The following is a 26,978-nucleotide window of genomic DNA, read 5'->3' as shown; positions in this document are numbered from 1 at the left end:
ATAAAAAACTTCCTCGGGCTTGGAGCATTCAGGATCTCGTCAGTAAACAGCGAATCAATTGTCCACGCTGCCGAACGGAGGGCCTCATTCTCTCTTTCAAACCTTGTGACGACTCTTTGATCTGTAGATCTTCTTTGCGAACTCTTATAATCATATGTGGCCATTGAAGGCCGATAAGGTGGATCGAACGACCTTTCCTCAGTGAACTCTTTCTGCCACGGCGAGTTAATCTTGTGACAATCAAACTCCATATCCTGTTCGCGATTATGCCTTTCCTGATGCGGATTGAAAGCTGTATTTTCTTCCCGCCGGATATGCTCACGATGTGGATCGAGATGTATAGATCCTTCTCGATCCTCAGCTTGACGAGCGTTTGGCGGTAAATTCTCCATCCTAACCTCCTCGCGGTGGAGATCGATGTGGTTATCTCCCTCTTGCTCACCTTGATGTGCTTCATTAGGTCGCACGCTTCTTTCACCCACTAGAGGTGGTCGCGACGCAACCGGAACCTCTCGGCGTTCCATTCCAACTCTCAACTCTACATTTTCTTTTCTCAGAGCCTCGATCATGTTCATCAGTTCATCAAGCTTCATCTACTGGCCATTCTCCATTGGATTCGAACTCTCTCCTTCAATCATCATTCCGGATCGTAGCAAAGTCATTAACCGCGAATTTCTGTTCAGATCTGAGCTCTGCTAATGCAGACGCTCTAGATCTGGATTCTAGCTCAGCTGAATTTCGATCGCGATTAACCAGATCTGAGTTGCTCCGGTGACGAATCTGCCAAATTCAGCAATCTCAGCAACTTTCTACCGCACAGTTCTCCAAAACAAGTACAAATCAGAACTGCGTAGATCAAATGCCAACTTCTTCTATCATGATTTCACCGACCTTGATTCTGCCTTCAACGATCAAGCTTCGTCTTCACGCGCTATACTACTAGATCAAATCAATCTGAGTGAAATATCAATGAATTCTTATCGATTCCCACGGACGGCGCCATTAAAGATGCAAGAAATTTTCTCTCTCTAAATTGACAGAGTTTTATTACACTTCAAATATTTCGATTCCCTCTTTCCATCATTTTTCACCTATTTATAGATTGTTTACAATGTTCTAGAAGATCCCTAACTAACTTCCTCCATTGGGCTCATCATAGAGGCTTTTGTATCCATGGATCCATTTGTCTTTCAGGCCTTCAGCTTTACTCTTCGGCATTGGGCTTGCCTCACGACAGCTTGATTTCGGCCCAGGCCATTTGCCTGGCCCATTCTTCATCATGTGGGTTAGATCTGGCCCATGCCGCCTTTGGTATCCTCAGTGTAATTCTCGCATGGGCGGCTCAATCTAATTTGGAGCCTTGTGCGAAAAATAAAAAATGGTTTTTCAACAATTTAAATAAAATTAGTCACAACTCAAAAACAAAATATACAAATATGTATACACACAAATTTATAATAACAAAAGTTAATAAAATTAAAAAATAATTAAAGAAAAAGAACCATTGAACCTGATTTAGAAAACCCAAATCCAATACTTCTACAAATTTTTCAATAGAATAAAAATGTATTTATAACAACTGTAAACTTGTAATGAGAGTGAGAGGAGAAGACTTGTTGAAAAGAACAAGATAAAACATAAAAAAAAAATAAAGAATATGGAAAGTTTTCGCCATATTTTACTGTTGGTGTAACTTACCTAAAAATGTTTTTAGTACTGGTGTAAAAAACGTGAATGAGAGAGAAAGAAAGAGGGAAAAAAAATATTTAATGATACAAATTTTTGGGCCTAATATTAAATTTCTATATTGGTTAGGATTTATTGTAAAAATGAATGAAAGTAGAAAAGGGAGGAAAAAAAAGTCATATAAGTATGTAAATCTTGGAGGGAGAAAAAAAAGTCATATAAGTATGTAAATCTTTGGGGCCAATATTAAATTTATGTATCAATTAGAGTTCAACGGAACAAGGAAGAGAGAGAAAAGAGTAAAAAAACAGAAGAAATTATTTTAGATTATAAATATTTGAGGCCTAATATAAAATCGGAAGGAATGAATGAGGAGAGATATAAAAGAGAAAACAAAAGTTATTTTAGAATATAAATATTAGAGGTCTAATATAAAATCGAAACAATTTGAGAGAGACCAAAAAAAAAAAAAAAATGAGGTTACTTGATAAGTCTGTGTGATTGGGCCTCTTTGGAAAATCTGTAAAATAAAATGAAGCCTAAAAATCCGGTTATCACAATCTGGTTGCACTTTTAGTTAAAAGTAATGATAATTATTTCAGGTCCAATATGCTTATTTGATATAAATTTCTGATTTCGTCACTCGTCAAATGCAGGGAAAAAGAAGAAGTTAAATAGTTAAAAAACCAGTGAAGACCAATTAATTACCATTAAATTTTAGTTTTATATAAACAGCTTTATTTCTTAGAAAACTTTTACGACGACAAGAAAACGAGTGAAAACCAATTACATTCAAGTTTAGTTCTATATAAACAGTTTTCTTGGAGAATCTTACCATGATACATACCTTCTCTAGTCACATGCATAAAAATAAAAATAAATAAAAAGAGGTTATATACAGTTTTGTTTCTCTCTCTTTCTTTTTTCTAGTTCAAAAAAAAAAAAAAAAAAAAAAAAAAAACCATTTTCAACACTAATTAATGTTATAAAAAAGAAGATCAATTACCATTAAATTTTGGTTCTATATAAAAAGGGTTTTATTGGAGAATCTTACAAGGCATTATGATACCTTCTCCCCTCGTAGCTGTTATCGTTTGGATTTCAGTATATAACAGAAGCCACTTGTAGACTAGGTATGCCACACTGTTGAATACATTACAATGTGTGTGTATATATGTATACACAACAAACTGACAATAAATAAAGAGTAATAATACGACAACCGAATTTAATAACCGATTAAGACTTGAAATTGCTATATTACTCACTCATTCATTACATGGAAAATTCTACCATTTTAAAAAGATTACTTTACCTATAAAATATCATCCAAATCCTTCCACGTTTTCTCTCTCAAAGTAATCAGCCAGTCTTTGTGTTCAAAATGACTCTCTTTTTCTCTCTCTCTCCTCTCTCTCTCTCTCTCTCTCTATATATATATATATATATATATATATATCAACCACAATCCCATCATCTCATTAATAAGTATGCAATTCCCCTCCATGATCTACAATCTTTAGTTAATCCAATGTCAAGTGATGAACAAGGAAGATTGTATCATCATCCAACATTCAATTTAACAATTCACTAGAAAAATAAATGGTAACCCATCAAACCAGCAAATAAATCATAATTTTTCTTCTCTTTTCGATTCTGACTCTCTCTCTCCAATTTCTTATCTTTCACATATATGCCCTAATCTCTAACTTCATTAGGGCTTTGTGAAGGAAAATGGCTCTACTCATCTATGTTATGATGTACTGTTGATTTGGGTCTTCCTTGAATGAAGAAGATAATAGAAATGAATAGATAATTTAAAAAGTTTGAAGGGTCATTGAGAAGGAACAAATTTGAAATTCTTTTAGGGAGAGGTGTGAAACTAAGGAATTGTGGCAGTGGAGGGGTGGGGGCAACACAGAGATGGTGGCGGTGGAGGTGGAGAGGCGGACAGTGACAGAAATGGAGGAATTTTGAGAGAAAAATAAGAAAGGGTTTGAATGATTATTTGAGAGAGAAAACGAGGAAGGATTTTGATGATTATTTGAGGATAAAATAGTCTTTTTAAAATAGTAGAATTTTTCATTTAATGAATGAGTGAGTGATGTGATAATTTCGGATGGTATTCGGTGATTAAATACTATAAGAGGCAACAAACATAGTTATTTTAATTGTATCGTCTATTCTTTTATAGGTTATTTATTTATTTTTATCTTTTACTGTTGTTTTATAATTAAGTTTCTTTTATAGGGGATTGGGAGTAGACACTAGTGTCTCATCATAAATTAGTAGTCTGATTATTGCCATCATTTTAATTATTATCATCCACAAAATGGAAAAGGTTGCCGTTCAAAGCATTAATGACCAAGCAGTGTGACCCTGACCCTTCAAGATGGACCTATCCTATTTGTTGAAAGGTACTGCAAAAAATGAAAAAGAGAAAAAAAATGCTTCAAAAGTGTTTTAATTTTTTTTGGCAGTAAGTAAAGGCAAAAAAAAAGTACTATTTTTTTGTTATTGTTTTTAACAAATTTCATTCACGATTTCTTTTAATAGTGGTGTGATGTTAATAATTTATTCTTTTCGTCTCATATTAGATGTCTTTTATAAGGAGTAAAACTTTTTAAGATAACATGTAATTATTGTATTCTCTCTTTTAAAAATTACAAAGTTACCGTTTCAAATTTAAATATATATATAATCAAGTTTGAATTTTTAAAAAATTTTAAGAGTATTTTATGAAAAGATGTGAAATATATTATTTAACTTAGTAAGTGGACAAGTATTTTGGAACAACTCAAAAAAAAAAAGTCTCATCTATGTCATAGTGTACTGTTGATTTGGGTATTCTTTGAATGAAGAAGACAATAGAAATGAATAGATAATTTGAAAAGTTTGATGGGTCATTAAGAAGGAACAAATTTGAAAGTCTTTTAGGGAGAGATGTGAAGCTATGAGATTGTGGCAGTGGAGGGGTGGGGGCAACACAGAGATGGTGGCGGTAGAGGGATGGATAGGACACTGAACAGAAAAATGGTGGCGGTGGAGGTGGAGATGCAGGTAGGACAATGACGGAGATGGAGGAATTTTGAAAGAAAAATAAGGAAGGGTTTGGATGAAATAAGGAAGAGGAATTTTGAAAGAAAAAAAGGAAGGGTTTGGATGAAATAAGGAAGAGTGAGAGAGAAAACGTGGAAGGGTTTGAATGATTATTTGAGAGAGAAAATGTGGAAGGGTTTGAATATTTTTTGAGGATAAAGTAGTCTTCTAAAATGATAGAATTTTTCATTTAATGAAGATGTGGCAATTTCGGGTATTATTCGGTAATTAAATTCGGTTGTCGTATCATTATTCATAAATAAATAAAACTAAATTTAGTCAAAGAAATAGTTTTTTTTTTTTTTTGTTCCTTTTTTATATTGTTAAAGGGTAAGCTTATATATATACACACGTAAGAAAGACGTAAGAAAGAGGATGCAGAAGAGTCAGGGAGACGCACAGCAAGCCAGAAGGCAGCAAACACGAGGAAAAAAAAACAAAAATACCATAAGAGGCAACATACATAGTTATTTTAATTGTCTCGTCTATTCTTTTATAGGTTTTTTTAAATTTTTTTTTTATCTTTTACTGTTTTTTAATAATTAAGTTTCTTTTATAGGGGATTGGGAGTAGACATTGGGTGTCTCATTATAAATTAGCAGTCTGATTATTGCCATCGTTATAATTATTATCATCCACAAAATGGAAAAGGTTGCCTTTCAGAGCATTAATGACCAAGCAGTGTGACCCTGACCATTCAAGATGGACCTATCCTATTTGTTGAAAGGTACTGCAAAAAATGAAAAAGAGAAAAAAAATGCTTCAAAAGTGTTTTTATTTTTTTTTTTTTATTTTTTTTTTTTTTTGCAGTAAGTAAAGGCAAAAAAAAAAAATACTATTTTTTTTGTTACTGTTTTTAACAAATCTCATTCACAATTTCTTTTAATAGTGGTGTGATGTTAACAATTTACTCCTTCCGTTCTATATTAGATGTTCTTTATAAGGAGTGTAACTTTTTAAGATGACATGTAATTATTATATTCTTCCTTTTAAAACTTACAAAGTTACTCTTTCAAATTTAAATATATATATATAATCAAGTTTGAATTTTTTAAAAATTTTAAGAGTATTTTATAAAAAGATGTGAAGTATGTTATTTAACTTAGTAAGTAGACAAGTATTTTGGAACAACTCAAAAAGAAAAGACTCATCTATGTCATGGTGTACTGTTGATTTGGTTTTTCTTTGAATGAAGAAGACAATAGAAATAAATAGATAATTTGAAAAGTTTGATGGTTCATTGAGAAGGAACAAATTTGAAAGCCTTTTAGGGAGATATGTGAAGCTAAAGGATTGTGGCAACGGAGGGGTGGGGCAATGCAGAGATGGTGGTGGTGGAGGGGTGGATAGGACACTGAACAGAAAGAAGGTGGCGGTGGAGGTGGAGAGGCGCGTAAGACACTGATAGAGATGGAGGAATTTTGAGAGAAAAATAAGAAAGGGTTTGGATGAAATAAGGAAGGGTTTGAATGATTATTTGATAGAGAGAACATGGAAGGGTTTGGATGATTTTTTGAGGGTAAAGTAGTTTTTTTTAAATGGTAGAATTTTTCATTTAATAAATGAATGAGTGATGTGACAATTTCAGGTATTATTCGGTGATTAAATTCGGTTGCCGTATCATTATTCATAAATAAATAAAACTAAATTTAGTCAAAGAATTATTATTATTAAAGAATTATTTTTTTTATGTTCCTTTTTTATATAGTTAAAGGGTAAGCTTATATCTATATATATATATATATATATACACACACACACACACATATAAGAAAGAGGATACAGAAGACTCAGGGAGACGCACGGCAAGCCAGAAGGCAGCAAACAAGAGCAAAAAAACATAATACCATAAGAGGCAACATACATAGTTATTTTAATTGTCTCGTCTATTCTTTTATAGGTTTATTTTATTTTATTTTATTTTTTACTGTTTTTTTATAATTAAGTTTCTTTTATAGGGGATTGGGAGTAGACATTGAGTGTCTCATTATAAATGAGTAGTCTGATTATTGCCATCATTATAATTAGTATCATCCACAAAATGGAAAAGGTTGCCTTTCAAAGCATGAATGACCAAGCAGTGTGACCCTGACCCCACATGATGGACCTATCCTATTTGTTGAAAGGTACTGCAAAAAATGAAAAAAGAGAAAAAAACTAAAAACATAAAAAAAAAATGCTTCAAAAGTGTTTTTAATTTTAATTTTTTATTTTTTTTGCAGTTAGAAAAGGCACAAAAAATTACTATTTTTTTTGTTATTGTTTTTAACAAATTTTATTCACGATTTATTTTAAAAGTGGTGTGATGTTAACAATTTACTCCTTCCGTCTCATATTAGATATCTATTATAGGGAGTATAACTTTTTAAAATGACGTGTAGTTATTATATTACCCTTTTTAAAAATTACAAAGTTGCTCTTTCAATTTTTAATATATATATATATAATCAAGTTTGAAATTTTTTAAAATTTTAGAGTATTTTATAAAAAGATATGAAATATGTTATTTAACATAGTAAGTGAACAAATATTTTAAAATAATTCAAAAAAAAAGATAGATAATTATTATTGGACAAAATGAGTATAGTATTTTTGTAAATATGGCACTTGTATATTACCTGAATCTCAAATTTATTAACCCTTTCCAAAATTCTCAGTTTTGAAAGATACATGCATTTACTTTAAACATTTGTCGCATTTTGAAATTTCAAGACTCTGCCGTTCAAATTTAAAAGTACGTTCATATTATTCTCAAAAGTTTTCAAACCGAATCAAACTTTAAGAATATTTTAAAATATATATATATTATTATATTTTCACATTGACTTTTCAAAGAGAAGATTAATTTTGAGACAAACAAATGAAATGATGTGACAATAACCAAGTGGAATCTTTATTATTGAAAAATTGCTCCAAAACTTAATTGAGCAGTTCTCATCAACTTGTTCACGCTTACGATAATAAGTTTACAAATTTGGTCTTATTTCACTGTTGAAAAACAAAAAAAGACTTTTATTTTTAAATTTAACTCAGACATAATTATCTTCTTTTAGGGTGTAAAGCAGTGTCAAACAAAATATCCAACAAATGTTAGCTCACCCTAAAAATGAGGTAATCCAATCGCACCTTTCGGTAACGTACCTTATAATTGAAAAGGTCTTACCAATAAAATTTTTATTTATTCACGATCTAGCCTAGGTATAGGCAGCAATACATTATATAATTCTTCTCATTACTTCTCGTGGAAAAATGATATTAATGATGCTTCTCAATTTCAAATATGACATTAAAATATCTTTTGAAAATTATTATTACTCACATTACAAAAAATTTTCACTCACACTTTAAAAATTAATTTTCAGAACCACTTTTTACTTGTAAAAAAACATTTTATCCCTTTGACTTTGTGTTGACTTACTAAAGGATTGTTTGGTATGTAAAATGACATTTCTACCCCCATAGAACCCATGTCGAGTGTCCAAAATATCCATTGAATATATATATATAAATCTACAAGAAATTCTTTAAAATCCAAAAAATAGATAAATATAACCAAAAAAATTAGATCGCTTAATTCTTCACACAGACTAATTCTTCATATACGCATAGATACAAGCAAGTAATGTTAAAGTAAACAAAGATACGCAAAAATTTAATATATATATATATATATATATATATATATATATATATATATATATATATATATATATAAATTGTAACTATATCATAATGACCTAATTATATGATTTTTTTTTTCCTAACATATCTTACTAGTCCCTTTAACTCCTTTTGAATTTAAAGTTATGGTCCTTCAAAATTTGAGCTAATTTCCTATGGATTTTTATTAGGGTTTTGACGATCCAGTCGTATCATTTATTCCAATGTCACTTGTCCTTCATCATGTAATGTTAAACTTCAAAATATTATGACTTGTTAACACGTAGTAGTATTTACTTCTTAAAATAACAAAACTCAATTATATAATTTTATTATTGTCCTATTGTCTTTGTACTATAAATTTTGTGGAGAAAAAAATAGTACTCCTTGCTACATCGACAAAAACTAATCGTTGGGGTGTCTTTCAACAATTTATTTTTCAAGGTAGATATAGTATTTGTGGACGATATGTTCGTGGGTTGATTGAATATTTATAATAAAGAGTGATTAATCATGACCAAAATCAGTAACCATAATGATGCTAAGAATTAAAATACAATGATAGATATGTTCAACTGTGTATATTAATTAAGCAAGCAAATGAAAATGAGAGCGCACACAAGAACAAAAAGTGCACAATAATTTAGGCGGTTGGTAGCTGCTATGTCTTGGTCCATGACCAGCTCCACCAAGAAAAAGTTTGCTTTCTTACCTTGAAGATTAGACCAATTGTTAATCATCAAGAAACGTAAATCGAAAGCCCGAATCATTACGAGTTAGTACAAAATGATGTGATAGTCAAAAATATAGAATTCACGTAACAACTCTAAAGTAATTGAAAAAAAATAACTTACTCCGTAGTAGTTATTGTTGTACCATTATGAGTATTATCAATAACTTCGCCTAATAATCTATGAGCCTTAAATTTCAAGATTAGTTATGCTTGCGAGTAAACTTTGACTTTGTTATCACGGACTTGATCTTGAGTGATGTAACTTTTAGATACCTTTTGATACAAGGGACGTGATATTACAATCCGTCCATTCTAAATTTTAAAATTAGTTAGTTAATATACGAAAAGATGAAGAAAGGAAAGGAAAGAAAAGAAACATGTATCAATCTTTATGATGAAGTATACCATTGATCCTAAAGTTCTCGTGAACCATGCAGAAGAAATGTGGAAATTAAGCCAACTGCAAATTTGATTAAAAAGTCAACAATTATATTTCCAAGAAACTTGGATACGTACGTTGGCATAAAATATATGTTTATAAAAAAGATACGTTTGTCTGTATGTCTCGTAAATACCATCTCAACTAAAACCATGATTTAGATTAGACGGTGTTTAGCGTTTATTATTATTATTTTATTAATTATATATAATATATATATATACAAATTGAAATTTATCGCGCTAGTTATCAATTTATTAAAGAACGTGATATATATGTATATTAGAGAGTAATAATTTCTCATCAGTAATAAAAAACACTCTCACCTCAACAAAGACGATAAGTGTTTGATATGATTTAAGTATATAAAAAGATAAGAGACTGCTAATAGTAGTTGCATTAGTTATTGTCTTCGACAGTCGTAGATATGATTAGTTGAAAAAATAACTATAATTAATACAAGACAATATTATCCTTTTTTATTTATTGACTATTATTTTCTCTACTCTTTCATAGCGTGTCTATATATATAACATATAATTCATTCTTTCATTTTTTTTTTTCAGTAGTCTTTTTAATGATGATAGATTCTGTATATATTAAATATTATTTATTTATACTATAGATTCTGTAAATTTTAGTTAAAGTAAATTCAAGAATTAAAATTTTTTTGACGTAAAATTGTATAATTGAGTTTAGTAAAGAGAGAGGGAGAGAGAAGTATAAATTATAACTGAGTTTTTGTTATTTGTAAATTATAGAAGTGAATGATTTAGTAAAGAGAAAGAAACATAATAAATCATTATGTATGGTGTTGATATATATATTTTTTTCACGAGCAATCAAGAAATTATTTTTGTAAATTTTTTTTTTGAAAAGATTATATATATATATATATGTGTGTGTGTGTGTGTGTGTGTGTACACACACAAATGGTGATTGATTTAATTGAATCAGTGCCGTGGCTTCACATGGTTAGTAGTATCGTACAAATACTATATAAGCTTATAAATGGTTGAGCCATCCAAATCAATTTAATCACACTAAATCAGCTCATTGTCTACGTTTGATGATTAGACCTTCCACTTGACTAAAATCGGCTAATAAGTGCAATGGTGTAATTTTTAACGTAGAATTTGAATTTTGTCACATTCGACACGTAATGCAAGATAATTTTAAAATGTGATGCAAATTATGCCATGAATTATTGTAGCATATACCGATAATAATGATTTAAACGTGTTGGATCAAAACAAAGCAAGGATTAGATCGATGGCCAGCTATGTTTATGTCAATCAAAACTTAGCCATCTTAAATCAATTTTCTATCTTTGGTTCTTCGTACATCTTCAAAATTTTCCTATATATGTCCAATTAACGTGATGTTACAATCTTTGTATTTATTTTCATCTTGTTTGTACATTACAGATTTACCTTTGGGAAAAGTAGATTTGATGAGATATAAACAATATATATAAGATGGTAGTGATCAGAATAAGTGAAAATAGCTAAGAGGCTAAGACCTTGACATTGTGTCGTTATATAATATAGATATACTGTAGTTGCCTTATATATGAAGGAACATCCAACAAATTGATTTGTGATAAGCTTGTCTCGACGTGCATGCATGGTTGTTGTTCTATGATAAACTAGTGTTACAGTAGTGTAACATGTGTATGAAATCAAGACTTTTAATTACGGTCATCATTTGGGTTGACGTGGAGCCATCATTAGAGTAACAACTAAGTTCAGTAACCACCCTCATTTGGACACCATAGGAGTTAGGAGAGAACAATTAATTTATAATGTTGATGTATATATACTATATAGTAAATAAAGCTAAAGAAGCTAAATGATCAAGATTTTCTTGACTTTTTTTTGATGAAATGAAGATCTTTGCACTACAATCAACGAATCAGACGGTGCCTAGCCAGCTACCACTACCAGCTAATTGCATGTGCCCTACTAGGGTTCAAATCATTCCAATCGTGGCCTTATCAAACCAACAATCTTAGTGAGGGATGGTCCAAGAGAGGACAATGTTGTCAATGTAATATAGAAAGCTCAATATCTTCTTTTTTTCTTTTTCTTTTTGGAATTTCATGCTCAATAGCATTTATGATCAAGATTTTCTTGATTTTGTTTTGACATTTTTTGGAGAAAGAGGTTGATCTTTGATGTACAATCCAAACAAAAGACAAACCAATGTGATTCACACACTAGGAATGCCATCAATAATATGGTAAAAAAAGGCCGCCCACTACCTACCTCACTCCGCCCTGTTTATACTAATTACAGGGGAGATAAATGATTTTGGAACGGAAATAGGGTTATGATTGACAACTCACATGACTATGAGGCGTGAATGGAAAAATATTATCCCCCACTTCGTTTATAGTGATAAATTATAATTTTGTACTTATACTTTGTTTTATAGTCAATAATATGGGATATATATTAAACAAATCCTAATTTATTTTATTCCAATCACTAAATATCATTTTGTATTATTCTTATTTGAGAAGTATTAATTTGATGTTTTTACAATAATATTAAGTCTAAAGTTTCAATTGGGAAGGTAAAGTTTTTTTTTTTTTAATCCGTATAGAAGAAAAAGAATTATTACCATAGTTAATTTTTTTTTTAGACTCATAATACAATTCCGAAAGTACTCTACAAAATCCATCTCCGCCCCAACCCACCACGTAGGGACGAGGGTAACTATACTAAACGGCGATATGAATGGAGATGGCGTTCTCCGCCCCCAAATCGTCCCGTTTCCATCGCGAATAATCAGATTAATATTTAATACATGAGTCCTTCGATTTTGCAGCATAACTAGGTCCTCATGCATCCATGACTCTCCAAGCCCATCCCTGTTATAAAAAATGAATGATATTTGAGCTAGACTTAAAACACTAGGATTATATTTTTATAATTTAAAACATATGTACAAGATAAAAAAAAATTTTCATTAGTATTTTAAATCTAACTTATGTAGAGTAGCATTGTTCTTTTCTTACTCAACCTCGGGGGCAACATGGAGGTGTGTGACTATAGTCACCTTTTTAATGATTCCCATATTTTCTCTCTCTTTCTCTGAATTTTCCCACTAAACTCAAATAAGTGGTTGTTACGTTCAAAATTCTATCCACACATCCCCGTAAAAGTGCGGGTGTCATATCCATGACATCACAAACATGGGTGGAGTGACTGATTTCACATTTTCAATGCTTCCAATACTCTCTCTCTCTCTCTCACACACAATTTCCACACTTCTTGCGAGGTCACAATAAATCACCTCATCCTAGCACCAAGCGTCTTTGCTTGGCCTAAACCTCGTTAACTTGTGTACAATTTCTTATATTTTAGCGGCAGATTGACTTTCATATCACCTATCATTATTTGTCTCGCATTGAAAAAATGCTTAACTTTCAAATCAGTTATCATTATCTGTTTTATACTGTAAAAATGATTGACTTTCATACCATCTATCATTTCTCATCTTATGCTGTAAAAATATTATTCGCTTTACACTCTCTATACACTCACGATTTTTAAAATTCAAATTCCCTTACAAGTGGCAGCAACTTTTTTGACATAAGTTACACAAACAAAGAGACTAATCTAAATATCGACCAATTTGAGATACAAGCCAAACATGCACACTAGACTAAATAGCACGACAATGAAGATATGAATAGGTGCCTCATCTTTTAAATTAATACGGAGTATTTTTTGTAGCGTTCAAAATGTGAAATATAAAAATTTGTAATTGGCGAATTTCGTTGTCAAAACAAGTCCACTCAAGTTATAATTTTTAGTTCAAATTTCAAGTTTGAGATCGGAAGCGGAATTGAAGAGTTATTTGTTATCAATAACTTAATGACTTTGAAAAAGGTAAGCATAACACTTTAGGAAGCTTAGTTAGAAGGTAAGGACACTTGCATGCATTGCATGATTTAAAAAATTGAGCGTTGCCAAATTTTTCTAAGAATAAAAGCCTTCTGTTCAAGTCTGGCTAACTTGAACCTGTTCAAGAGCAGCTGACTCGGTTCAAGTTTCAAAAGCTTGTTTTTAAAAAAATTCACTGGTCAACTTGAACTGGTTCAAGTCTTTCAACAGTTTTTGGTAACTTTGTTTCCTACTCTATTTCAACTTTCTATTTTTTTATAGACTTACCTTAATGGTTATGCACAAAATTAACTTATTTTTCAAGTACAATTAGAATTTCTAAAGTATATAAAAATTTATTTTTCTCACTTAGGTTGATACAGCTTTTTTGCATTAAAATTTTGATTATCATTGATAGTCTTTTGTGAGATTCACACACAAGACTATTGAAGATGCAGACTATTGACACAAAAGACTATTGAAGATGCAGACTATTGACACAAAAGACTATTGAAGATTGCATCTATATTGATTAAGCAGATCCTACACACACAAAAGACTATTGAAGATGCAGACTATTGACACAAAAGACTATTGAAGATGCAGACTATTGAAGATTGCATCTATATTGATTACGCAGATCCTATTCCTTTTACAACAAATTCAGATTTGAAGAAGAAAATTTTCCGATCACACTTTGAAGGGATCATGGAACTTACGAGTGTTGTTGATCTTCCAGCAATCCTTCTACAAGGTTTGAGGCATAACTCTGAAGTCGAGAGTTATTGGACTGGAAGTTGCAAAGTCAATGCGTTCAGCGGATTGCGTCTTGGTAGAGTGAAGGAGTGTGAGGTTGAGTCAAAGTTCGATATACTTTGTTTCATACATAGTGGATCGTTTTAGGGACAGCGCAAAAGTCCTCGACATTTTTCAATTGATTTCCTTGCTAAAATCCGGTATCACTCTAACTTTACTTATTATTTTACTGTATGATTGTTAATTAACCGGTAAATTTACTTGACTAATTTTTTAATCCCTCTAAAATCGTTTTTAAGACTTCACTTTCCATAACCTGTTCCATTGCACAACTTACACAAAAAAAAAAAATCATACACTTCAGAATTTTTCCAAAAAAAAAAAACACTCTTAATACGCTTCACATTTTGATAGATAATTTTATCATTTCATTTATATGTTAAAAATATCAAGCTAGTGGAGTGTATGTACGCATACAAAAACAAAAAGGAGAATTAAAAGAAAAACCTAATTGACCAACCTTCAATTATCGAGCCCAAATAATGGCCATGCCTCGGCCACATGCTAGTTGTGTTTTTGTTTACATTGTTGTTTCTGCTTTGCAGCTAAGCTGGTTGTTGGCATTTGGCTGCTTTGTACAGGTTTTTTTTTGTCTAAATAAATAAATGAATCTATTGACTCAGATGTCCTCCATCTAATTTCAAATTCTCTCTTTCAGACATTTTCCTCCTTGGGATTTGGGGAGGTTAGGTGTTCAACCCCGTTAGAAACAATATTGTGTTCGTGTGTGTGTTTGTTTGAATTTTTGATAAAATAACAAAACAGTAAATCATATGAATTCTTCTATTGACATGTTATCTATCTTTTTTTACTAACTCTACTCACCTATCTTTGTTCTTTCCTTTTGCCTAGAGGTCAATGTAATGGTGTAAAATTAAAATATAACAAGCTAGTCTAATTATGTGATATATTAATTTGAAGTAACAGTGCTATATCTCAGAAATAAATAGTGGTACGTAAATATGGTGAAACACAGTAGATTGCAAGCATATATACAAAAATGAAGTGAGTCCTCCAGATTAGTGATAATACATACAATTAATACCAAAAAAAAACTTCTAACATAACCAGTGATAACACTTCCTCTATATAGTCCAGCAATTAGGTTTCTCTTATCAAACCCTAAACTAAGCTCATGCCAGAAACAGACATGCAGCTCTTGTTTCTCTCCCTCCTCCTCCTGATAACTCTCTGCATCGCCCTTTCTCTTCGCATCCTTTCCCCTAAACCCATACAATCCGGTGCCCGGAAAAACCTCCCACCGGGGAAACTAGGTTGGCCGGTTCTTGGCGAAACCCTAGAATTCCTTTCCACGGGCCGGAAAGGGACCCCGGAAAAGTTCATCAAAGATAGAACCCATAAGTACTCACCAGACATCTTCAAAACTTCATTACTTGGTGAACCAACCATGGTTCTCTGTGGCCCTAGCGGGAACAAGTTCTTGTTCTCGAACGAGAATAAGCTTGTCTCGGCTTGGTGGCCTCGTTCTGTGGAGAAGATCTTCCCTTCTTCTCTCCAAACTTCCACTAAGAATGAATCCATGAAAATGAGAAAATTGCTTCCCGGGTTTTTGAAACCAGAAGCATTGCAAAACTATGTGGGAATCATGGATTCAATAGCTAAGAAACAACTAGAAACCAGCTGGGACTTCAAAAAAGAAGTTGAAGTTTTCCCACTTGCCAAACACTACACTTTTGCAGTAGCGTGTAGATTGTTCCTAAGCATTGAAGACCCCAAACACATTGCAAAATTCTCTGACCCTTTTCATGTGTTGGCTGCTGGGGTCATATCATTGCCTATAAACTTCCCGGGGACAGCTTTCAACCGCGCAATCAAGGCCGCAGAGATGATAAGGAAGGAGCTATTAGGAATAATCAAGCAGAGAAAGAGTGATTTGACGGAGAAGAAGTCGTCGGTGAGACATGATATACTGTCCCATATGCTTACTACGACTGACGAAAATGGGCAGTTCATGAATGAGATGGACATTGCTGATAAAATACTTGGCTTGCTTATAGGTGGCCATGACACTGCAAGTGCTGCAATCACTTTCATCGTGAAGTACCTTGCGGAATTACCAGATGTCTACAATGAAGTCCTGAAGGGTATGTGATATTGAAATTAAATTTATTTACCAAAAAAAAATTATATATATTGAAGTTTAATCTTACTAAACATTTACCATTATGCTGTATACATGAATATATTGATATATTAATTTTTCAGTTATTTTTTAATTGTGTAATAGAGCAAATAGGGGTTGCAAGTGAGAAGCAACATGGGGAGTCACTAAGTTGGGGTGACTTGCAGAAGATGAAGTATTCATGGAATGTTGCAAGTGAGGTGATGAGGCTTGCACCACCGCTTCAAGGGAATTTTAGGGAGGCCATAACTGATTTCACCTATGCAGGTTTCTCCATTCCCAAAGGATGGAAGGTATATATTTTCTATCATTTTTTTATTTTTATTTTTGTTTGAAAAGCATAAATATGTTCTATCTACCAAACAAAGTACAGTAGACTTAGTACCTAATTATACAGACATGAAATTAAAAATTCATTCTTATTTACATATAAATTGACGAAATAAATGAAATAGATAGATGAAATTTCAGTTTATTGATTTTTGAGGACCAGTTTTGGACATGGATTTATGAATTTTTATGTGTATAATTTTTATTTATATAATTAATATTTTTTTGGGTAAGGTTAATAAATAATATAGCTAAATGTGTGTGTGTGTGTGTGTGTGTGACAGTGTGTGAATGTACATGAGGACCAGGCGTACCTTGGGGCCAAATGCCATGCACCAACCAAGCAAGAAACAAATTACACAACAGACAATTAAGCTAATCAAACAGCAACTAAGAAGCTCAGAATCACTTTTATTACACTGAAAGACCACTTTTAGTATGCTTTATGCGCTTAGAAAATCTAATAATACTATTGAGGACCATTTGATCCTAGAAAAATAATAAATATTAATGACTATTTTCTGTTTCTCTCTATCTTCATCTATGCGAAAAATGGACTAGTTTAATTTTCATGCTTATGTAGTTGGGAATATCTAGGGTTTGAACACATTTTCACTCTATTAATAGTAATTATTAATTCGAAAGACTAGTGATACTAAATTGTATTCATACTTAATTTGTGTACGTAGTTATATTGGAGCGCGAATTCAACACACAAGAGTCCAGATTACTTCCCCGAACCAGAGAAGTTTGATCCATCGAGGTTTGAAGGAAAAGGACCGATCCCTTACACATATGTTCCTTTTGGAGGAGGGCCTCGAATGTGCCCCGGTAAAGAGTATGCTCGAATGGAAATACTTGCTTTCATGTACAATGTGGTGAGGAAGTTCAGATGGGAAAAGCTACTTCCAGATGAGAATATCATAGTTGATCCCATGCCAATGCCTGCAAAAGGACTTCCTATTCGTCTACATCCCAACTGATCAACCTAGCTAGGCCTCCTTTTTAATTATATACATAGAAATAGACATATCTATGTGTATGTTAATTAAAGGCTAGCTTGTTATTGTGATCTCTCAAAAAGAAAGAGACACAATGGATATATAGATGCTAAATAAAAAGGCAACTGTGTGTAATGTGTGTGTGTGTGTTATAGTTTGGTTTCATGTACGTGATCTCTAAAGGAAGAGAAACATACAACCTATACTTCATGTAATCTGTGTTATAAGTTGAATTCATGTATTCTGAATCAGTGTTATTTTATGGAATCAAAGTTGTTTAATTTCTATCTTGGAAAAGCTTAACATAGTTTAATATGTAGTTTTATTTCTGATAATTGGGTTGATGTGTTAACTTTGATGAGTGAAATTAAGTTGTGTAAAACTTTAAATGAAAAATAATATAATTTGTGAAAGTTGGAAGCATTCGACTATTTTACGTAAGTAGAAGATGACATAGTCACATAAATATAATCTAACGCAAAAAAAAGTGGGATGTTGTTTTACGTAAATAGGAGATGACATAGTCACGTAAATGTAATCTAACATGTCAAAAAATGGGACGTTGGTTTTATAAACATTAGGCGTGTGTGTGTGTGTGTGTGTATAAAGGATCTTTTGCTCACATATTTTATATTAGTAGGGGATCACGTCCTCACATAAATGCAATTTGATATCTCTAAAGTTAAACATTCTATAATGACTCAAATATATATATATATTCACACATGGATAATAATTTCTTGCCCAACGGTGAGCAAAAAATTTATCCACACTAAGCTAGCATGATGATCGTTGGAGATGATTCAAATTAAAAAATGTAGTTAACAATAAAAATGATAGTAATCATATTTGACAATAAATTTTATGCTCACAGAAATCATTACCGTATGAATATATGAATATATATATATATATATAGATGTTATAATTCAGATGTAAATGAGTTTCAGGTGCAGTGTTTCTGAACTAGTTGCCATAACAAGACAGAATCCGAGAAACTCTGCATTCTCTCTAGAGTGGTCCTTTATCGGTTGTTATAATTTGGATTTTTGCAATTATTGCCAAACATTATGCTTATTTTCGACGGAAGAGAAAGAAAATGACATGCATTACTCAATTATTAACGGGATCTGTCCAAACATAATGCTGACCGGATGAAAATTTTTGAAAATAAATTTTTACATCATTTTGTTCCAAGTGTATATATGCTGCACAAATTAAAATTTTCCTATTTTATACTATTAAAGTTTTGAAGTCAGTATATATATATACACTCATTACATAAACAACATATGTACTCACCTAATGCCACTCACGAGCTTCAAACATAAAAAATTGATGACTGCGACATATAGTCATGATAATTCGATCCTCAAATATTGAATGAGGTGAGTTTCAATTTATCTAACTAACAAAGTGCGATCGTCATGTAACCAATTATTAGTAGTGATGGTGAATGAGTGGTCCAGCGTTTAATAAAAATCAGTTCTTTGTAAGGTATTGATGGGTTCATTTGAAATGGGCTTCTTTTTATTTTTATTATTTTTTTTTGAAAATGGTGGTATTCGGTTTATTAAAATAACCCGTAAATAAGAGCACTTAAACCCAAAAGGACTTGCATTTAAAAAATCTCCGGGCTTGCTTCCTAACTGGGCTGGGCTTATTAGTATATAAATTCTGTATTTACTATATATGAAACAGCAGATATAGATTCATAGCCTAATTGAAAGTGGGCTTAACCCAATAGTTGAATGATATAATAGGAGCACTTAAACTCAAAGGCCATGTTTGGTGTGAGTGAATGGAATCAAATAAGGTAGAAATGGAATGTTTTTGTTTTCATTCTTTAGTTTGGTAACTAACTTTAAAGTTGAAATAATGATTTTTGCCCATTCTCCAATAATGGTGATTTCCACTAATTTATTTCACTTTCCAACTAAATAAAAATAATAATAATAAATAAATGAATAAAAAAAACATTTGTTGAAATGTTGGCTACACACACACACATATATATATATGTTTTACAAAAATATGATGTTTTTCTGTGCAACCAAACATGGGAATGAGAATGATCATTCCATTCCCATTCCATTCTTTGAATCATTTCATTCACACTTTATTTCATTCAACCACACCAAACTAGCCCAAAAGGAATTGTATTTAAAAAATCGCGAATGGTTATTTTGCAAGTTTTGGGTTGGGCTATGGGCCTTTATCTTTACTATTTTGGGCTTAGTCTGATTGTTTTCTTTAGGCCCCACACTTCATGTTACTGGGCTTTCCCAGCTTTCCCTCCTAGCCCAAATGGGCCTGTACATTTGTCAATACCCTTTCATTTTTAATATTTTGTGCACTTTATGGTCTGAGATGAAATGCAAATGTCGATCAAACTATTTTTCTAGTTAAGATCTATTTTAAAATTACATTTTGTTTGGAAAAACTCATATTGGAATATATATATATATATATATATATATATATATATATATATCATATGATCGAGTTGGAAGAACATGAACAGCTAGTAGGACAGTGTGATGTTTGATTTTCGTGTTTGGAAATTGGCTGTGGATTAATGATCACCACAAACTTGGTATTAGGGTGTCAAATATGATTTTTTTTCTATATGGACATACTCGCTCAGGGATATCGACGTTCTACCAACTAGACCATTGGTAATGCCGTAGTAACATTATATATTGATGATTGATCGTTTTCACCTAATTAAGATACATGTTACCTGAAATTTGGATCGACTTGTGAAGAGGACATTTTTGGTTTGCACAGGTTTGTTAGATGTCTCTCCAATTCTGCTTTTGCTAGTCAATATTTTAACACTGGACAGCTCTACCAAATGTACAGTACATGTTTTCATAGGACCACCACCACCTTTGGAGCCAAACTGAAAATGTGTGAACTGTGAAGTGAACCCTTAAAATGTGACTTATCATATGTATATATATGTGTATATATATACACTACGTATATATTTATAGAGAGATCTAGAGAGAGAGAGAGAGAGAGAGGTGGAAGTATTTGAAATCCTTATATTGATGTGATGGTACGAGGGAAGGAAAAAACAAAGATACGATGAAACCCACTTGTAAGTTCAAAACCGCCAGATACGAAATGTCACACACACTACATTACCTTTTTAAGCAGTGTGTCGCGCACTACATAAGTGTCCCCTCCTTTTCACACACATTGAAATTGACCAGGTCGTTGACAAGCACAATATACATACATACACACACACATATATATATATAGAAATGTCACACACACTACATTACTTTTTGAAACAGTGTGTCGCGCACTACATAAGTGTCCCCTCCTTTTCACACACATTGAAATTGACCATGTCGTTGACAAGATACATACATATATATATATATATATAAAAGACGTCCCAATTATGTTTCCCGCAATATCATGTAACTAAAAAACACACGATGGAAATATGTATTTCCCTTATAATTAAATTAATAGTGTCTATATATATATATATATATATATATATATTCATTTTACTTGCTTTTGGTACAGTGCAGCACAACCCTTAGGTTTTGGACTTAAATTATTATTATTATTTTTAATTAGTACTCACATACATGTTCTATACTAAGATTCGAATTTTAACATTTCTTTAAAAAGTAAAAGTTTTGTACAGTTAAGTCACTTGTTTTATTGATTTTTTTACTTCAATTATAGATAAAATTGAAGATCAATGAAAGTGGAACCGTAAAATGATGGGATTTTTATATATTGGCAAAATTTAAACTTTAAAATAATGATAGGTGTAAATGAGTGATACTATAAAAAGAATCATGTGCGTTCCTTGATAAAAATTTGTTAAATATGAGAATTTTAAATAAATTATTTAATAATTCTTTTAATTTCACAATTAAATAAGAAGAGTTCGTCATTATCTTGTCATAATAAGACTCTCTTGATGGCATTAGCATTCACTATTCAATACGATTACATCATTTTTATTTATATTTATATTTATATTTATACTGTAATAGGTAAATCACAAGTTGTAATTCATTATTAATTGAAAACTAAACATCAATTTCCTAATCTGGAATGAGGAGATACTCTTTGGGCTTGGACTAATCATTATCAAAATCTTATGGGCCCACATTGTGAAATTAAAAGGCATGGAATTGATGAATATTTAGTATTACCACAATTCAATGATTGCTATAAATGCTAATAACATTCAAATTCCCAAACTTCATTCTCTATGAAGAGTCTCAAGACTATCGTTATAGTTTAACTTCAATTACCAACTACTGTACTATCATTTTCAATTATCAAAGTTGTTAACACGTAAATACATATTATTTTTTAACAAACACAAGAAACAAAATTGAAAGCTTTCAATTGTGTTAGTAAGGAAATGTTACTTTTTAACACGAGAAAATTGCATAGAACTCCCCTTCTACTTCTAATTTTTAGCAAGAAATTGCTTCAAGAAAAAAGTTGACATAAAACCCCCTTAAGTACCTAATTTATTGCAAATTGATGTTATAATGATGCAATTGCAATTTGATTTAATTGATGTTATAATGATGCAATTGCAATTTGATTTAAATTTACAAAATAATTTTACTTTAAATTTTTCTTTTTTAAATTTTAAAAAATACACACCATTAAAGTGAAGTTATAATACGAAAATTTCCATTTAATATATTTAAGAAAAATTAGATTGTTTTAAAATGATTTTCTTTTTAGGTTTTCTTTTTCTTTCTATTTTTTTTTTTAAATTAAGAAAATTTTAAAAAATATTTCAGGGTATTTTCATTTTTTTGTAGACGCACCACTAAAAAAGGTTTCGAAATTTTTTTAACACCACTATGTCGAATGGGTTATTGTATTAATTTTAATTTTATATTAAGAGAATCCAATTTCTTAAATTTATGTTATTTGGTTATTGTAAAATATTTAAGAAGAAAAAAATTATTAAAATTTGACAAAAAAAACTTTGCATTAATTTTCGAGAAGTTATTTTATACGCTTCACCCGATGGATTCGATCTCAACCTCGACTCAGGTTTTTGCAAAATACTAAAATATAAAATTAAAAGAAAATATTTTACCTAAAAAAAAATATATATATATTTTACATCTAAACAAACCGAAGTCGAAAGAATTGTGTTTGGTAGTTTTCTTTTTAATTTTTATTTTTTAAGTTAGGTTTATTTTTAGTGATGTAAACAAATAAAGACATTGCTTAATGAATAATAGGTATCTGTAAACGGAGATTTGTCAACGGAGGAAAACCATTGATAACGGTGGCTATGTTAAGGAAAACAATTAAAACTGAAGCTATGACGTGAGAAAATTTAGTTTAGTTTTTTTTTATTTTTAATTTCAAAGCCTGACTTTAGTGTTTGCAAATAGTGAGTTTGAAAACATTCAAGGCAAAAAAAAAAAAAAAGAAAAAAAAAAAGAAAAAGAAAAAAGGGTAAGTGCAAAAATCCCCCCTAACCTATGAAAAAACTTGCAACTAACCTCCTAAATTTTTAAAAAGGCAAAAAACTTCCTGAATTATGTAAAAAAGTTACAGATCACCCCATCCCCATCCGCTGAAATTCCTGTGAATGTTGGCCTTTAAAAATAGTTGACTTATTTTAAAATACCATACTGCCCTTGGACGCATGAAAAGACTAAAACGCCCTTAATTTCCATCATCTCAGCGGGAGAGAGGTAAGCGACGGCATTGTGGGGCGAGCTCGGAGGAATGTGCTTAGATCGGCAGTGAAGTGGCAAAGTGGTAGCGGCAGAGAACGTGAATAGCTGTGTAAGGAGCTATCCGGTGAGCACTGAAATTTACGGACGGAACTTCGGTGGTCGCCTGTGAACTTGGAAGGGAGTGCAGCGATGAGGAAGCAAGGATGGTTGTGTTGAGGATGGAGTCACGGCTGGTGAAGCATGTGTGGTTTATGGATGATGGCAGTTAGATGACATTAGTGCAATAGTGACGGCGGCAAGCTGCTTATTCAGTTCTGCAATTGGGTCGCTGATGAAGACCAGAATTGGGTACTGCTAGTATCATTCTCTTTTCTTTCTTTTTTTTTTTATTTTATTTTAATTTTTTTTAATAAAGTTGGGTCATCTGTTATGCAAGTCTATATATTCATACATATGCATGTTTGTAACTTCCTAAGTACATATATCTGAACAATTTTTTCAGTTCCAAATACTCCTACTTTAATGTTGCAAAAGAATGCAAATGTTCTTACAGGTAATGCAATTCAAAAGAGTAAATCTATATACTCTTTAACCTCCATATATATAAACCCATTTCAATAATCTTCTTCAACTTCCAAAACCAGCGAAGTCTGTAAGAGAAATAATGTTAAGGGTTGTCCAAACCGATTTGAATATTACGTGAGAGATTGATGCAAATCAAGTAGGATTATACTCAATGATGCCATAAAGTACTTTGACAAATTGAATTAAACGCAACCAATGCCGTCAATCGATACGTTTAATCATCTATTGGGTTCTATCTCCAAGCTCAGATGCTATTTGGTTGTGTTTTTGCTATATAAGAAGATGGGCCTGATTTGTGTACATTGAACACTTCGATCAATTGTTGTTGTCACTTGAATAATGTCAATTCTGGGTTTGGTCTTTTTGGGGAGATTTTGAAAAGAGGTTTGAAGCCGGATCCAATGACCGTCAGTACTCTAGTTAAGGGTTTGTGTATGGAAGGTAGGGTTATGAATGCAGTCCAGTTGTTTGGCCGCCGTCGTTACGAAGAGGAGAGGAACGAAGGCCGGACCAGTGCTGGGTCGGTTCCGAGAAGGAGCGGTGGGTCAGTTTCTGGAGGGGGAAGCCGCCGCGCTGCTTTGCTACTGCCGCCAACGACCTTTGGTCTCCGTCCATATTGCTCGCTTTCCTGTCAATCGCAGGCGTGCACAAGCCGCTGTCGCCAACGCCGGATCCGTCGCCGCTGTGCCAATCCCTAATTTGCGTCGGAATCGCGACTTCTCTAGTGGCTATTTTGCACCGCCAAGCTCTCTCTCACTCGCCGGCTGCCATCACCTTCACCCCCCCTCCCTCCCTCTCTCTCTCTCTCGCTCGGCGGCTACGATGATGATCAATGCAATTTTCAGCGGCAGCAGCGTATGGTTTTCGATAACGAATGAACAGTGCATATATATATATATATATGTGTATGTGTGTGTTTATACAGAGCTGTTAATAAGTCAATTTAGGAAGGGCAGCATCGTCTTTTTACTTTTTCGGTGGCTGAGGATTAATTGCAAAACCCCCATAATTCAAAAAGTTTTTTTTTGCATTTAACCCAAAAAAAAAAAAAAAATGATGTAGTTTAATGGTGTTTATTAATGCTATGGTAGTAACTAGTAACCGTGAGATGCACTTAGAGACCAAAATACCCTTTATACCCTTTATCGACTAATGGAAGAAAGCAATAATTTTTAATTTGTGAAAGCGAAATCTTGGACATGATAAAATTGAGTTTTTATCATTGTTGAAATCCTCTTATATTGTTCCACCGTAGCAGCAATCCTGGAACTCCATTGAGTTGTTAGGGTTAACCAAGAGGAAGGAAGAAACAATTTTAAATAAGAATTGAAGCATTAGAGGAGATTATTGGAGAGCAAATAAGAGCTCCTTTTAAATTTCACCCAACTTCTTCAGTATCTTGTCAAATAATAAGTGCTATACTTACGAGATTTTCTTTTCAATATGTATATATGCATTATGCAACACTTCCACAGTGCCTCTTCATTTAAATTTATATAGAAATTAGAAAAAATAAATAAATAAATAATGGTATTCACTCTATTTTTCTTTACTAGCTATTTATATTCGTGGCTACAAATTTTTGGCAGCACCAAATCAGTGATATTTGGGATTGAAATAATTTTAGTACAAAATTTAAACTAAATTTTCTCCTCATTTAAGTACAAACTATGAAAAGAGTTGATATCGGAGTTTAAGGGTTGACTTTCATGAGGTTCTTTTATTTGTTTATTGGACACAGGAAAGGAAAAGAATAGTCTCGAGAGATAAATTTTTTAAAAAAATTACCTCGAGTGAAAAGAATTTCCCGAGATATGAGATACAAAGAATTGAACTCTACGGAGAATTTCCTAGTTGGGTTAGGCATAGGGATAGCAACGGGGTAGAATTGGGATGGATTTAGCTAAACCCTATTCCGCTCTTTTAAAAAATCCGTCATACCGACTCAGCCCCTACTTCGGGACAGGTTTATAATTGGTATACCATTCTCGTCTTTACTCCAATAGACAAAGTATCGACTCAGCCTCGCATACTCTATTTAATTACGGGGATCGGGCATATTAGCTCAATGCGCTCAAATTGGGCTGATAAGTAAGCTGTCTAGCTTTTAAATTACTAAGTAGTTAATATTAATACATTAATTGACATTGGCACCAAAGTAACATGGATCTTTATATATATATATATATATATATATATATATATTAAAGGTGTATATATAATTAGGGCGTGGACGGGGCGGTTTTATTACTCATTCCGCTTCCATCCCAAACTCGTTTCAAAATTTTAATTATTTTACCATATCCGTTCCACATTCATTTAGGAGAAAACCAATTCTGTCCATTAGGAGTGGAAGAGTCTTGAGTTCAGTTATAAATTTTTCTTATATTTGTGTGGAGAAGACTTTGTCAGTGATTTAAAATATTGTAAAACTTGTATAGATTTATTTAATCTAAAAGATTCTAGGAGAGACGAGATGTAGTGACAAAATCTGAACTATTGATGGTAAAGCATCAGCTTGGTGATGGCCTATAAATGGGCGTTGGTGTCATTGGTGAGATACAACATTTTTTTTTCCTCTCTCGTAATTGATGTTAGTCTATCTTTTCCTTTCTCATAATTGATGTTAGTCCATCTTTTCTGGTTGCTCTTGCTATACTTCCAGACTTACCTGTATGCCGAACAAATTTATATTCATACAGAAATAAAATGTTTTGTTCTTACAAAAACAACAATAGTTCAGAAAATTCCATGCCAAACAGTGTCACAACTCGACCAAGTCCAAGAATGAAAAGGTACAATTGTAAGGGCATTCATGGACCTTCCATTCTTATGGGGTAAGAATATCTCTAAATCAAACAATTATACCATTGACGAATTAAAAAGTGATA

At 32.1% G+C, this 26,978-nt stretch overlaps 1 protein-coding gene across 1 annotated transcript; it reads left to right on the top strand.

Moving 5' to 3' along the window:
- The first annotated feature begins 15,290 nt into the window (after positions 1–15,290).
- Positions 15,291–18,085, top strand: LOC132279145 (beta-amyrin 28-monooxygenase-like). The gene is made up of 3 exons (XM_059781078.1): positions 15,291–16,431; positions 16,575–16,762; positions 17,489–18,085. The coding sequence occupies exons 1-3, from the start codon at positions 15,462–15,464 to the stop codon at positions 17,780–17,782; spliced, it is 1,452 nt and encodes a 483-aa protein (XP_059637061.1). The 5' UTR covers positions 15,291–15,461; the 3' UTR covers positions 17,783–18,085.
- The last annotated feature ends 8,893 nt before the right edge of the window (positions 18,086–26,978 follow it).

Source organism: Cornus florida, unplaced genomic scaffold (assembly GCF_030987335.1).
Source record: "Cornus florida cultivar Cherokee Brave unplaced genomic scaffold, ASM3098733v1 CherokeeBrave_3.0.0_Hap2_Chr10, whole genome shotgun sequence".
In the NCBI taxonomy this organism is placed as follows: domain Eukaryota; kingdom Viridiplantae; phylum Streptophyta; class Magnoliopsida; order Cornales; family Cornaceae; genus Cornus; species Cornus florida.
Note: the sequence above shows the minus strand (reverse complement) of the source record. Positions and strands in the feature narration are given on the sequence as shown.

Bases quoted from the DNA above. Each gene is read 5' to 3' on its own strand.
- LOC132279145 (XM_059781078.1), top strand. From the start codon at position 15,462: ATGCCAGAAACAGACATGCAGCTCTTGTTTCTCTCCCTCCTCCTCCTG. The intron at 16,432-16,574 runs GTATGTGATATT...ATTGTGTAATAG, and splicing joins CTACAATGAAGTCCTGAAGG to AGCAAATAGGGGTTGCAAGT. The intron at 16,763-17,488 runs GTATATATTTTC...TTGTGTACGTAG, and splicing joins CCATTCCCAAAGGATGGAAG to TTATATTGGAGCGCGAATTC.